The sequence below is a fragment of the Hippopotamus amphibius genome, chromosome 2, assembly GCF_030028045.1.
Source record: "Hippopotamus amphibius kiboko isolate mHipAmp2 chromosome 2, mHipAmp2.hap2, whole genome shotgun sequence".
NCBI lineage: Eukaryota > Metazoa > Chordata > Mammalia > Artiodactyla > Hippopotamidae > Hippopotamus > Hippopotamus amphibius.
Window position 1 is genome coordinate 172,306,812 of NC_080187.1, and position 14,749 is coordinate 172,321,560.

The 14,749-nt window shown below is 49.0% G+C and overlaps 1 protein-coding gene across 1 annotated transcript; it reads left to right on the forward strand.

Annotated features, from left to right (window-relative positions):
* On the forward strand, positions 1–6,408 carry SLC22A17 (solute carrier family 22 member 17; the record flags this gene model as incomplete). The annotated part of the gene is made up of 10 exons (XM_057724734.1): positions 1–324; positions 533–1,039; positions 1,132–1,235; positions 3,341–3,495; positions 4,087–4,252; positions 4,452–4,597; positions 4,761–4,866; positions 5,027–5,244; positions 5,532–5,643; positions 5,786–6,408. Coding segments are annotated over 10 exons (2,127 nt in total), but the record flags the coding sequence as incomplete, so codon positions are not given.
* Positions 6,409–14,749: the final 8,341 nt, after the last annotated feature.

A 14,749-nucleotide genomic window follows, 5' to 3' on the forward strand; every position in this document is an offset into this window, starting at 1 on the left:
CGAAGAGTCTGGACCGAAGGTTCTGCTGACGTGGGAAGGGGAGGAGAGTCTGGAGGAAGGGGAGGGGAAAGCGGCGCAGAGATCGCAGAGACGAAGGAGGCGCCCGCGGCTGCAGAGCTGCAGAGCGGGGTCTCTCCAGCTTCTGTTTCCGGGCACCGGGCGCGCCGCTGGGCCAGAGGACAGCGCATCTTTTCGGCGTGGGCCGGCAGGGCCCCTGCGGTCGGCAAGCTGGCTCCCCGGGTGGCCACCGGGACCCCTGAGCCCAATGGCGGGGGCGGCAGCAAAATCGACAGCACTGTAGAGATCACCCCCAGCCCCAACGGAGTAAGTGCCCGCGCCCTGGGGGCTACGCCATCATCTCCCCTCACCGCCGCCAAGCGCCTGGCATTTTCCTCCCACTCATCCCCCGCCGCCGGCCGCCTTCCTCCGGCTCACGCCCGCCCTCTTCCCTCACTCCTTGGTTTTCTCCGCTTCACCCTTCTGCCACCCCCACCCCTAACCTCCGCGCCCCCCCATCCCCCCTCCCCGGCAGGTCGGGCCCCTCGGAGATGCTGTGCCCACGGAGCAGCGGCAGGGTGAGCGGGAGCGCGAACGCGAGCGGGAGGGGGAGGGCGACGCGGGCGGCGACGGGCTGGGCAGCAGCCTGTCGCTGGCCGTGCCCCCCGGCCCCCTCAGCTTCGAGGCGCTGCTCGCCCAGGTGGGGGCGCTGGGCGGCGGCCAGCAGCTGCAGCTCGGCCTCTGCTGCCTGCCCGTGCTCTTCGTGGCGCTGGGCATGGCCTCGGACCCTATCTTCACGCTGGCGCCCCCGCTGCATTGCCACTACGGGGCCTTCGCCCCCAACGCCTCCGGCTGGGAGCAGCCCCCCAACGCCAGCGGCGTCAGCGTCGCCAGCGCCGCCCTAGCAGCCAGCGCCGCCAGCCGCATCGCCACCAGTACGGACCCCTCATGCAGCGGCTTCGCCCCGCCGGACTTCAACCACTGCCTCAAGGACTGGGACTATAACGGCCTCCCCGTGCTCACCACCAACGCCATCGGCCAGGTGAGGCAGCCCGGTGGAGCGCGGGTCTGGGGGCGGCCTGAGAGCGACCAGGGAGGGGCCTCACACCGGCTCTGTCCCTCTCACGTCCCCAGTGGGATCTGGTGTGTGACCTAGGCTGGCAGGTGATCCTGGAGCAGATCCTCTTCATCTTGGGCTTTGCCTCCGGCTACCTGTTCCTGGGCTACCCGGCAGACAGGTGAGCGCTGGGCCAGGAGAGAGGAGGGGGTGCCAGGGAGACTAGCCCAGGTGGCCAGCCCTGGCAAGAGGCTGAAGAGGATTCACTGGACTCTGCAGTGTTCTCTGGATTTCTTCTGTTCATGACATGCAGCCCCACCCCATCTCAACTTCACTCCCCATCAAGAAATACTCCTTCCATACCTCTTCCACACGGGGAATACCTTTTCCTTCATTGCCCAACCCCTATATCCATGGATCAATGGCCTCATCTCCAAAGACAATAGCCCCATCCCTACTGACCAAAACCCCATCTCCATAGATCAACAGTCCTAAATCCTCCTCTATTGCCCTATCACCACCAAGCACCTCCTTCACGCTCTTCATGGATTAATAGACTCATGCCTTGCTAACAGCCCTATCCACCTGGACTGTGAGCTCCCTCTCAATGGCCTCTTTCCTAAAGATCATTATGTTACTTTCTAAATATCAACCGCCCCATTCACAATGACCGATAGGTCAACTCTACAAACAAATGACTACACTCATGGGGGTCAAGAGTTCAACCCCCATGGTTCAGTGACCACGATAGCACTTCTCCGCCAACACTAACAGTCCCATCCCCATGGATCTTCAGTGCCCTCAGATCCTCTCAGCTCAAAAGCCCCATTTCCAGGAATCAGTGGCCTCATCTCAAAGATCAACCACCCATCCCAGCCAACCAACAACTCTTCCCAGGGGTCAAAACTCCCAGCTCCTCTGATCCTCAACACCATCACCACTGACCATCCCTGTGGATTGTTAGACTCATCTCCACTGGTCTACAGTCCCTCCAAATGGATTTATAGTTCATAGATCAAAGGCAACCCAACATTCAATAATCCAGTCCCTAAAATCAATACCTATCCTCACTGCCCAACAGTCACACACCCCTGTGGGCAAATGATCCTAAACCCATAGGTCAATAGCCCATCCTCATGCATCAGTGGCCTCATACCCACAGACCAGTAGCATCATTCCTGTGGAATAATAGCCTATCCCCAAAGACCAATCATTCAGTCTCCTAAATTCAGTTGTCTTAACCAATAAGCTGAGCCCCATGGAAAAATGGTCCCACCCTACTGGGTCAGTAGCTTCACTCTCAGGCATCGGTGCTCTCTTCCCAATGACCAGTGACCCCAATCTACATCCCATGATCAGTGGTCTTATCCCCCAAAATCAATAGCCCAGCCTCCAAGTATCAGTAGCCCTGTCCTCTCTGACTTATAATCAGTGACCATTATCACTGACCAATAGTCTCATCTCTGGTCTGTGACCCCATCCTTACTGATTATTCCTATGGATTAATAGATTCATCCCTACTGGCCAACGGTCCCATCCACATGGACTGAAATCCCTACCACATGAATCAACAGCTGCATCCCCCAAAATCAACTGTCCAGTCTTCAAAGATTAGTGATCATCCCCATTGACCAACAGTCTTATTCCATTAAGAGCTACAGTCCCATGGATCAATGGCTCCATCTTCTGGTCAGTGGCCCCAACCCCACTGACCACCCCTATGGACCCATGCCCCAACCCCATGGAAAAATGGCTTCATCCCCAAAAATCAATTACTCAGTCCCCTAAGATCAAGAGCTCCATTTTCACTGACCAATATTATCCCCATGGACAAGTGGCCAATGGATTACCTTCATAGATCAATAGCTCCAATCCCATATGTCAATGACCCCATCTCCTCTGACCAGTCTGAGCAAGACAAGCTCCATCCCCACTGACCAATATTTCTATCCCCAAGGACCAATTGTTCCAAGTTCCCTAAGCAATATCCCATCCTCTCTGATGGCTGGGCTCACTTCCATGAAGAAATGCTTTCATCTCTGACCAATAGCCCCATCCCAAGAATCAACGGTCCCCCCCCCCCCCTGCCCCGGAACCATAGCCATGCCCCAGTGCCCAGTGGCCAACCATGGTCGCCATCCTCTCCCATCTTCTCTAACCTCACTTCAACTCTTGCTCCCAGGGCCTCATCTGCATACCTCCAGCTTTGAAGGGGTCAGCTGGGCCCCACCTAGCAACTCCTCCCTCAGGGAGTCTGGGTGACCAGAGGCTCTCCCTGCTTTCCAGGTTTGGCCGCCGTGGGATTGTGCTGCTAACCTTGGGACTGGTGGGCCCCTGTGGAGTGGGAGGGGCTGCTGCAGGCTCCTCCACAGGTGTCATGGCCCTCCGATTCCTCCTGGGCTTTCTGCTTGCTGGCGTTGACCTTGGTGTCTACCTGATGCGTGAGTGGCACCCTCCCAGAGCTCCTTCCCTAGGGGCTCATGCCCGCCTATCTGTATCCCCAGGCCATTCCCACTGCTCCCTAGGATCCCGAGTCCCTTCTTCAGCCCCAAATTTCAGCTGTCCGGAATCTCAGCTCTTTCTGCCCAGGCCTTTGAAGGATCCAGGGGTCTTGCTTCTCTCCACACCCCTCTCCTCTGGTGATCTTTAAGGCTTTCCCTGCTCTGGACTTACTGCTGTCAGGGAACGAGCCTTATTTTAAAAATGAAATCCTCGGTAACTGTATGACCTTGAACAAGCGTTAATGTGAAGGTCAAATAAGAGGTCTGATGTGAAAGGGCCCATAAACTAGGAATGCTGAACACCCACCAGGGACTCTGACCCTCGAGCCTTCCCAGGTTTGAGCAGGAGAGGAGAGAGGACTGAACAGTCTCTCCACTCTTTGCCTTTGAGGTTAGTCTGCGGGAGGCAATGGCTGCAGCCCCCACTCAAGATCTGACCTTGCTCTCTGTCCTCCTCCCTCCCTCTCCCCTCTTCTCCCCCACGCCTCCTTCCTCCCTGGCCTCTCCTCCCTGTCCCTGCTGTATCTCCAGGCCTGGAGCTGTGCGACCCAACCCAGAGGCTTCGGGTGGCCCTGGCAGGGGAGTTGGTGGGGGTAGGGGGGCACTTCCTGTTCCTGGGCCTGGCCCTTGTCTCTAAGGACTGGCGATTTCTGCAACGAATGATCACCGCTCCCTGCATCCTCTTCCTGTTTTATGGGTCAGTATTCCCCTCCACCTGTTGTCTGCCCACTCCCATCTCTACCTCTAGCCTAGCTCTAGCCTGGAGACCCCTCCTCTTCTCCACTGCCCCTCGTCCAGGCCTGCTCCAGCCCCAGACCCTCAGAGGTGGGAGTCTTCCATCCCTCGGTCAAGAGACGGGAGGCCTCACAGCGCACCTTCTACCCCCCACCCCCCAGCTGGCCTGGCCTGTTTCTGGAGTCCGCGCGGTGGCTGATAGTAAAGCGACAGATTGAGGAGGCCCAGTCCGTGCTGAGGATCCTGGCTGAGCGGAACCGGCCGCATGGGCAGATGCTGGGAGAGGAGGCCCAGGAGGCCCTGCAGGGTAAGAGACGCGGGTCCCCACAGGTGATACCTCAACGTGCACACATGACGGTGCCCTCTGTTGCAGCTGTACAACCTTCTGCCAGGGTCCCCACCACCCACGTGGGAGGACCCTGGGTTCTCACCTGTTCCTTCTAACAGACAGCTCCTCTCTCTCTCCCAAGACCTGGAGAACACCTGCCCTCTCCCTGCAACATCCACATTTTCCTTCGCTTCCCTCCTCAACTACCGCAACATCTGGAAAAATCTGCTTATCCTGGGCTTCACCAAGTGAGCCTGGGTGTCTGAGCCAAGGGCCAGGCCAGTAGCTGGGATGGGGGCTGGCTGGGTGGGGAAAGCCTGAGGACCCCTGCAGAGGGCAGCCAGGGCTGTGAAAGGCTGCAGGTGGAGATTCAGACACCGTTCTTTGCCTCCCCACCCTGTCTCACAGCTTTATTGCCCACGCCATTCGCCACTGCTACCAGCCTGTGGGAGGAGGAGGGAGCCCATCGGACTTCTACCTGTGCTCCCTGCTGGCCAGCGGCACAGCAGCCCTGGCCTGCGTCTTCCTGGGGGTCACCGTGGACCGATTTGGCCGCCGGGGCATCCTGCTTCTCTTGATGACCCTCACTGGCATTGCGTCCCTGGTCCTGCTGGGCCTGTGGGATTGTGAGCATGCTCCCTTCCCCACAGCGTGGGCTCAGCAAACGAAGCCCAGCAGAGGTGCCTCAGACAGGCTCAGCCACTGCTTCTGGCACAGGCTTCCCAAGACCAGACCAGATCCTGCCCAGATCTTCCACAGTCCTCCCCCTGGCCGCACAATCCTGTCTGTTCTCCCAACCAATGAGTGAATGCCCAGACCCACCCAGCTAGGGATCAGAGGGGATGACGGTGGGGACTAGGCCGAGCATGATCTCCCCACCGCCATTCACGTGCTCCCTCTCTTGGTCCTCCAGATCTGAATGAAGCCGCCATCACCACCTTCTCCGTCCTTGGCCTTTTTTCCTCCCAAGCTGCTGGCATCCTCAGCACCCTCCTTGCTGCTGAAGTCATCCCTACCACTGTCCGGTGAGAGCAGGGGTGCTGCCAGGGGTACCTCCCAGTCTCCGGCTGAAGACAGGACCTGAGGGATGAAGGAGGGGAGGCTGCTGGAGAAGGGTTGGGGTGAGGCCCACAGCTACAGGCTCAGTGCCTTATCCGTCTCCACCAGGGGCCGAGGCCTGGGCCTGATCATGGCACTGGGGGCACTTGGCGGGCTGAGTGGCCCGGCCCAGCGCCTCCACATGGGCCATGGAGCCTTCCTGCAGCACGTGGTGCTGGCGGCCTGTGCTCTTCTCTGCATCCTCAGCATCATGCTTCTGCCGGAAACCAAGCGCAAGCTCCTGCCCGAGGTGCTCCGGGACGGGGAGCTGTGCCGCCGGCCTTCCCTGCTGCGGCAGCCACCCCCTAACCGCTGTGACCATGTCCCTCTGCTTGCCACCCCCAACCCTGCCCTCTGAGTGACCTCCGAGCACCCTGGCAGGAGGCTGGCCCATACAGAAAGGTGGCACGAGGCCCTGACAAGGAGAGCGGGAGGACTGAGGAAGTCAGGGCTGCCCCGAAGGCTCAGAGGCACCTCACGCCAGTCATCGAGGAGAGCTCAGAGGGCTGCCCTCACCCCCATCTCCTCCCTGCTGCTTTGTGTTCACTTCCTTGGCAAGAGTCAGGGGACAGGGAGAGAGCTCCACACTGTAACCACCCGGTCTGGGCTCCATTCTGTGCCCAAAGACATCCTCCCAGACCTCATTCTTTCTTGCTCTATCATTCTGTTTCAATAAAGACATTTTGAATAAATGAGCATACCATAGCCTGGACTTCCCTCCCTTCTGTCGTCCTTCTGACTGTCTCTTGGGGGAAGGTTTCTCTCAGTGGAATCCAAACCAACAACAATCTCCTTCCCCTTCCCTGTGCCCTCTTCTCACCCTCTCCCACCCCCATGTTAACTTCTAGACAACGACCACCCCTTACTGATTGCTTGCTGTGCTGCTAGGACTGGGCTAGGCACTTTACAAACTTCATTGAATCATGTAATCCTTACAACATTGCAAGGTAGGTGTTTGGATCAATTAAAGCTTTTTGTTGTTGCAAGCAATAATAACTGAGTAACTAATGAACTTAAACACAAAGGCAATTTATTAAAGGGATTTGGTGGGGCAGGTTGTGGTGGGGAGCTCACAGAGTAGAAGGAAAAGCAGAACTAGTCATAAAGGGCCAGGAACCAGAAAAGGCAAGAGAGCAAGTGACTGGCTAACGTGCGTCATACCACCCCACCCCGATTACTGACAACGGGGGAGGGGAAAGCAGTACCTGACTGCTGCTGGCGGAAGTAGGGCTGGATGTTGTGCAGGTAAAAACAGTGGATGCCCACGACACTATTCTTCTTCTTTTACAGATGACAAAACTGACACTCAGAGACTCAGTAACTTGCCCAAGGTTACAAAGTTAATGAGTGACAGCTGGGATATAACTGGATCCTGGAGCTCTCTAGTGATGCACACCATGGCCACTTTCCCAACTCCTTCCAGTCTTTGCATGCTACCCTTGGAAGCGAGGAGTGAGTCTCTAGGGCCCCTGGGAAGGGGATGTAGGAGACTAGACCTTCCACCTCAGTGCCAGGCCCTGCCTTTGACCAGCCCTGGCCTGGCTTTGGGCAAATCTCTTAACCTCCAGCTTCCTTCAAGGGTTGCTATGAGGATTAAACAAGATAATATATTGTAAGTGCCTCTTAAATTATCCCACTAGATGGTGAGCTCCTTGAGCACAGGGACTTTGTCTTATTCAACTTTGAAACACCAAAGCCCAACCTGTGATAGGTGTTCCAAAGTTGTTAGTATGTGTTCATTCTTTCGGCAAATGTTTCCTGTGCCTGATTTACAGACCAGTACCATCCTGGATATTTAGGGCGTGGGCCATCCTTCAAGGAGCTTAAAATCCATCTAACACTGGGAATATTAATGAGGAGGAAGAGAGACCAGTGGTTTGGAGCATCAAAAGGCCGCCTCCTGAAGGAGGTGAGACTCAGAGAGGCAGGAAGACCCCAGGCAAGGACCCAGGAGACAGGTACATTGCTCTCAATTCAAAGGGCATAGGGAGAGCAAAGGCCTGGAGGTAGGAAAGGGTGAGGTGGTCCTGGAGAGAGGAATTCTTAGGAAAAGCAAGTCTTGAGGCCTGCCTCGTCCAGAGAAGGGAGGCCCATCACTCACAGATTCCTGCAGCGCCAGTGTTCCTATCTCCTTCCCCCCCGCCAGTCCATGTCCCAGGCCCAAAGCTCTAGGAACTAAGCCATGCTTCTGGGCTCTCAATATAATCACTGGAGAACTCAAAACAACCTTTCTCATTTAATCTTCACAGCCCCCTGAAATAGGTATTAGTAGTTTTATCCTATCTAACTACTGAGGAAATGGAAATGAGAGAAATGGAAGTGACTGCCGTGAAGAGGCAGAACCAGGACTTAAACCCAGGCCTTCTGGCTGCTCTTTCTGCTCCACCACAGCTCCCTCACAGTTAGACATTCTGCATCACACATTCTGCACAACAATGTCTGTCTGGTCGGAACTAACTCCATTGTTGATTTTTGGGTTGCCAATGATAACACAAGAGATCATACTCATTGTTATCTCCAGAGATTCTGTGAGAACCAACAGGATGGTAGGGAAGTACTTTTGGGAAGAGCCCAGGTAAAGCCAAGGAGTTACTTATATACTAGTGACACTGTCCAAAGCACACTGTGAGGAATGGTGTCAAAGAGGCCTTTCAAAGAATCCATTCTTTGCACACTGTTGGAAAAAGGTCTGGGGAAGGAAAATAACACTCAGAAAGCTAGAGCAGCTCCTGCAGGAGGGTAGTGAAAGAGAGCAAGTCCCTCTGACTGCAACCAGAGAGGTAAAGGCAAAGAAAATGATAGCATTCGAGAAGCATCAAGGAAGCACAGGGGAAGATACAGTCCCTCATCCCCAAGCAATTCATAGACTAGGTGGAAAGGACCAATATGTGTAGCTACAACTGGCATCTTGTCAGTTGCTCTAAAATTCACTAACCACAGGATCTCATTGGATCCTCATCAATAACCCCATGAAAAATTGTTATTATTTTTTAGGCTTTTACAGATGGGGAGACTTAAGTTTGTTTGGAGAGGTAATTTTTGAGGTGACTGGTAATTAGAGTAGCCAGATCTTGAGAACTGAGAGCCTGCAATCTCCTTACTGCATACCAGACAGAAAATAATTCTAAACACCATGAAAGAAAGTATTACTTGTCCTGTAACATTAAGTTTAGAAAGTACCCCAGGAACTTGGAGATCATTTTCGGGCAAACAAGGAAATGACTACTTTTCTTGGAGAGGTTGTATTGACGAAACATGAACAGTTTTTAGAAATGGTTTAGTTGGATTGACAACTAAAAGCCATAATGGATTGTTGAGGAGAAAATTTAAAGGCTATACAGGATACATTTCTAACCTTAAAAAGTTACATGAGGGACTTCTTAGGTGGCGCAGTGGTTAAGAATCCGCCTGCCAATGCAGGGGACACCAATTTGATCCAGGAAGATCGGGATATCCAGGAAGATCCCACATGCCACAGAGCAACTAAGCCCGAGCGCCACAACTATTGAGCCTGCGCTTTAGAGCCCATGAGCCACAACTATTGAGCCCACGCGCCTAGAGCCTGTGCTCCACAACAAGAGAAGCCACGGCAATGAAGAGCCCACACACCACAACGAAGAGTAGCCCCTGCTCACCACAACTACAGAAAGCCCATGTGCAACAATGAAGACCCAATGCAGCATAAATAAATAAATAAATAAACAAATAAACAAATAAATAAAAATAAAGAAAGAAAGAAGTTACATGAAGTGACATGAAAGCCACTCCCATTCCTCACTCAGTCAACCTAGCCCAGCTACCATACAACCGATTTTTACAGATTATCCACTATACTGTCTGGTGCTGCCTCAGATCTGGGGGGCATGGTCCTCACCTGCAAGAGCGCAGAACACTGTGAGATAAATAATTACAATCCTATACAGAAAAATGCACAGAAATGTACAGAAATGCACAAAAATGCACAGCAGCTCTAAGGAGGACAGGATATGCTCTATTGGAGGCAGTCAAGGAAAGCTCCTCAGATATTTGGATTGGACCTTACAGGGAAGGTCTTGAGTTTGCCAGGGACAGAAAGGAAGAAGAAAGAGTGTAAAGCCTAGAGACATGACAGAACATGATGTACATGGAGAACAGCAAGTGTTAAACATCCGCGGAATAAAAGGAAGCTATGAAAACCCAAGCTAACATTGTATCTATCAGTGAAAGTCTGAAAGCTTTTCCACCCAAGATCAGGAAAAAGACAAGGATGTCCGCACTCACCACTTCTATTCAATATTGTACTGGAGGTTCTAGCCAGGGAAATAATGCAAGAAAATGAAATACAGGCATACCTCAGAGATACTGCGGGCTCGGTTCCCGACCACTGCAACAGAGCAAGTTGCACACATTTTTTGGTTTCCCAGTGCATACAAAAGTTATGTTTATACTGTACTGTAGTCTATTAAGTGTGCAATAGCATTATATCTATAGAAGACAATGTACATACTTAAATCAAAAAGTATTTTATTGCTACAAAATGCTAACCATCATCTGAGTCTTCAGTGAGTCATAATCTTTTTGTTGGTTTAGGGTTTGAAATATTGTGAGAATTACCAAAATGTGACACAGAGACATGAAGTAAGCAAATGCTGTTGGAAACTGGCGCCAAAAGTCTTATTCAAAGCAGGGTTGCCACAAACCTTCAATTTGTAAAAAATATAATATCTATGAAGTACAATAAAGCAAAACCCAACGAAATGAGATATGCCTGTAAAAAGAATGGAACCAAGAATGGAAAAGACAATGTAAAACAATACTTGCAGGTGATGTGATCTTGTATATAGAGAATCCTAAGGAATCCACCAAAACAATATAAGAACTAAATAAACAAGTTCAGTGAGGTTACTTAACTTGTGATTGAACTTGGAGGATACAAGATCAATATGCAAAATCAACTGTTTTTTTGTTTTGTTTTCTTTTATGACCACACAGCGCAGCTTGCGGGATCTTAGTTCCCCAACCAAGGATTGAACCCAGGCCCCCAGCAGTGAAACACCACGTCCTAACCACTGGACCACCAGGGAATTCCCAAAATCAACTGTATTTTTATACAACTGCAATGAACAATCTGAAAATAAAATTAAGAATTCCATTTAAAATAGCAAAACCCCCAATACTTAGGAATAAATTTAATAAAAGAAGTACACGACTTGTACACTGAAAACTACACAACATTGTTTAAAGACATTAAAGACCTAAGTAAATGGAAAGACATACTGTGTTCATGGATTGGAAGACTTAATATTGTTAAGATGCCATCCTCTACAAACTGATCTACAGATTCAAAGTAATCCCTGTTGAAATTTTTGCTATCTTTATGCAGAAATTGACAAGCTGATTCTAACATTCATATGGAAATGTAAAAGACCCAGAATAGCTAAACAATCTTGAAAAAAAGCAAAATTGGAAGACTCATACTTTCTACCTTCAAAACTTATTACAAAACTACAGTAATGAAAACAGTGTGCTACTGGCATAAGGACGGACATATAGATCAATGGAACAGAACTGAAAGTCCAGAAATAAACCTGTACACTTACAGTCAATTGACTTTTTTTTCCCCCATCCATTTTATTTTTTAAGGACTTTTATTGAGATATAATTGATACACAATAAACTGCATATATTTAAAGTGAACGGGGACTTCCCTGGTGGCTCAGTGGTTAAGAATCTGCCTGCCAATGCAGGTGACACGGGTTTGATCCCTGGGCTGAGAAGATCCCACATGCAGCAGAGCAACTAAGCCTGTGTGCCACAACCACTGAGCCTGCACTCTAGAGCCTGCGAGCTACAACTACTGAAGCCTGCACACCTAGAGCCCGTGCTTTGCAACAGGAGAAGCCACTGCAATGAGAAGCCCATGCACCACCACGAGGAGTAGCCCCTGCTTGCTGCAACTAGAGAAAGCCCACATGCAGCAGTGAAGACCCAATGCTAGATATCCCAAATATTCACCAGCTGATGAATGGATAAACAAAATGTGGTATATCTATACAGTTGATCCTTGAACTTGGGGGTTAGGAGTGTTGACCCTCCATGCAGTTCAAAACCCGAAAAATTTTACAGTCCACCCTCCATGTCGCAGTTCTACATCCATGGGTTGAACTACTGATGGACCATGTAGCACTATAGCACATATTTACTGAAAAAAAAAAAACCATGTTTAAGTGGGCTCATGCAGCTCAACCCCATGTTGTTCAAGGGTCAACTGTATAATGAAATATTATTCAGCAGTAAAAAGAAATGAAGTATTGATAATTGCTACATCATGGATGAATCTTGAAAACAGTATGCTAAATGAAAGAAGCAAGATAGAAAAGGCCACGTATTGTATGATCCCATTTACATGAAATATCCTGCAAAGGATATCCATAGATACAGAAAGTATAATTAGCAGTTGCTAGGGACTGGGAGAGGAAAATTGGGAATGCTTTTTAACGGGTACAGGATTTCTGTTTGCCATGATGAAAATGCTCTAAAATAAGGTAGTGGTGATGGTTACTATATACGTATATACGTATAAATAATATGGTTACTATAAATACATCTACTAAGTACCACTGAATTTTAAGTATACTTAAAAGGCAAATTTTATGTTATGTGAATTATAGATCAAAAAAAAAAATCCACAGACCTTTTTGGTGGGATGCAAGTCAGAAACATTGCAAGCTTTCTTCAGCAAATAAAATTAAAGTTCCTTTACTCAGTGACTCCTTTTTCTGTAACAAATTCTGTAACAAATTTTTAGCACCTAGAACAGTGACCAGCACTTGGTAAGTACTCAGTAAATGTCTGTTGAGTGAATGATTACCATAGGCATAAAGAAGAAAGAGGCACTTCTCCTTTATGACATTTTAAAATTAGATGATTTGAGAAAGGCTACTCATCTAACCATATAAAAGCGAGGAAAGCTATTACATTACTGAAAAAACCCAACTACTGCTTTTCTATTGCAGGCGTCAGGTTGGGCAAATTCTGAGAGCGCACTGGGCTGTCCTCATTCATTCTGTATCACCCACAGTCCCTCTAAGGATCTGACTCAGACTCACTCCAGAGAAATCTTGTAGACAGGCTTCCCCAATCTCTCCTCCTCAAGGACACTTCCTTCCCACAGAATCCGAATGAGACTGGACTCATTCCTGTCCCTTAGTTAAGAGAGAGCTTATTAGGAATGATTGATAGAAAAGTAACCAATCCTTTCAAAGAAAGCAACTTGTTCTCCAAGCTACTTCTTCTAAAATCATTGAGGATGATACAGGAAAAATGGAGATTAGATAAAACAGGAAATCTAATGCCTGTTAAGGATAGGAATCAGCAAGCCCAGGAGGAAGGGAATAACACCTTCTGAACACCTCAGTGGCAGGTGCTCTGAGGCCATACAAAGGCGCAATCCATGCCCTCAAGGATTTTGCAGTCTAGTGGGGAAACAGGGATGTAATTACTCTAATTATGAAACCATGAAGTGCCAAATAGAGATAGGAGCAATTTGCCCTGAGTGCAGAGGTGATTCATTCTGCCTAGGAAATTGAGGTAAGTTTCCTGGCTGTGGTACTTGGCTTATACACCTTGGCTTCTATCTTACAGTTCTGACAGAATATATGTGATGGGCACACAGCAGGCTGGAGGAACAGCATGAGCAATACATGAAAATAAAGTAAAACTCAACTGGAATGTACAGCGCATCAGATGTAGGGCAAAATGTGGCAGAAAAAATCAATCGGGATCTAACTGGGAAAAGCCTTAGTTCCACACTTCGCAGCATACGGGCCTTTATGGAAACATGAAGAGTTTGAAGCCAGAGATTATCTGCCAGGAGTCCACTACAATTAAGATGGGGAGTTGATTGAGTAGTTAAGTAGAACAGAGGACAGACAGGGTATCAAGAACTGACTAAACACAGAAAATTAAAAACAAAGAAGGGTCAAAAAAGCAACTCGCCCTCCATGATCCAACAGGCTGCAAGGATTTTTTAGATAGCCATTTACTGCCCCCAGGTGGACAGACAAGATTTTCCCCAGTATTAGGAGCACCAAGCCGTTTACGATGTTGCAGTTTTCTAATAAAGTTAATATTGAACACTTCATCCAGCCTCTTGATAATCAGCCTCTGAAGGAGTTTCCATACTCAGCTTACAAGATACCGTTCTAGTTGAACCTAGTTAGAGAAGACTCCCAAATGCCTAATAAATGACACAAAGAGGTCATACAGTAAATGACCAATTATTAAATTATGGGATGGTCAATACTGACCTGAAACTTCAGAATACGAAGCCACTTCAGAGGTGGGCTAAGGCTCCATGGATATGGAAAACCATTTCTTTAACCTAAGATTACCAAAGAGAGCATCTAGGTCAAGAGGCAACCATGAACAAAAAACATCCTAGGAACAGAAGTGAATGGCACAATAGATCATATAGGCGTTTAAATATTTAGAAACCCTTTTAAGTAATGGATAGTCCACAAACAGATGGTGGGATGTGATATAGTACCACAGGATTTTAAGACCAACCTAACATTAGAATATAAAATGGAGAAATTAGGTTATAAATATGATCAAGTAACTCTACTACTAAACTTAAGAAGACTCAATAAAAGCCAGTTGTCCTAATAAATGGAATGATCCAAAATGAGTTAGCTGAACATCTTAAGTGGCCACTGAACTGCTAGAGAAGACAATATATGCTTTCCAATTATCTTTAACTAAACGTTAATTTTTTTCTTCTTTCATTTTTTGAGCCTACCTTGGGATAGAGAAGAACCGCTACCCAGACCCCAGTGTAAGAATCCAGTGCTGCTGGTATGGATAATTCATTTGCACACAAATTTTATCAGCACATTCTAAAATGCTATTAGAGCACTATAACCTGGCCACTCTTTTATATCCCCAGGCTCATTTAATTTACCTCTCAAATGCCAATCAGGGCTACACACTTTCCAGCAAACCCGTCAGCCTCAACTAAATACATCATGTTCCTGCTGGCTGTAATTTCAACTC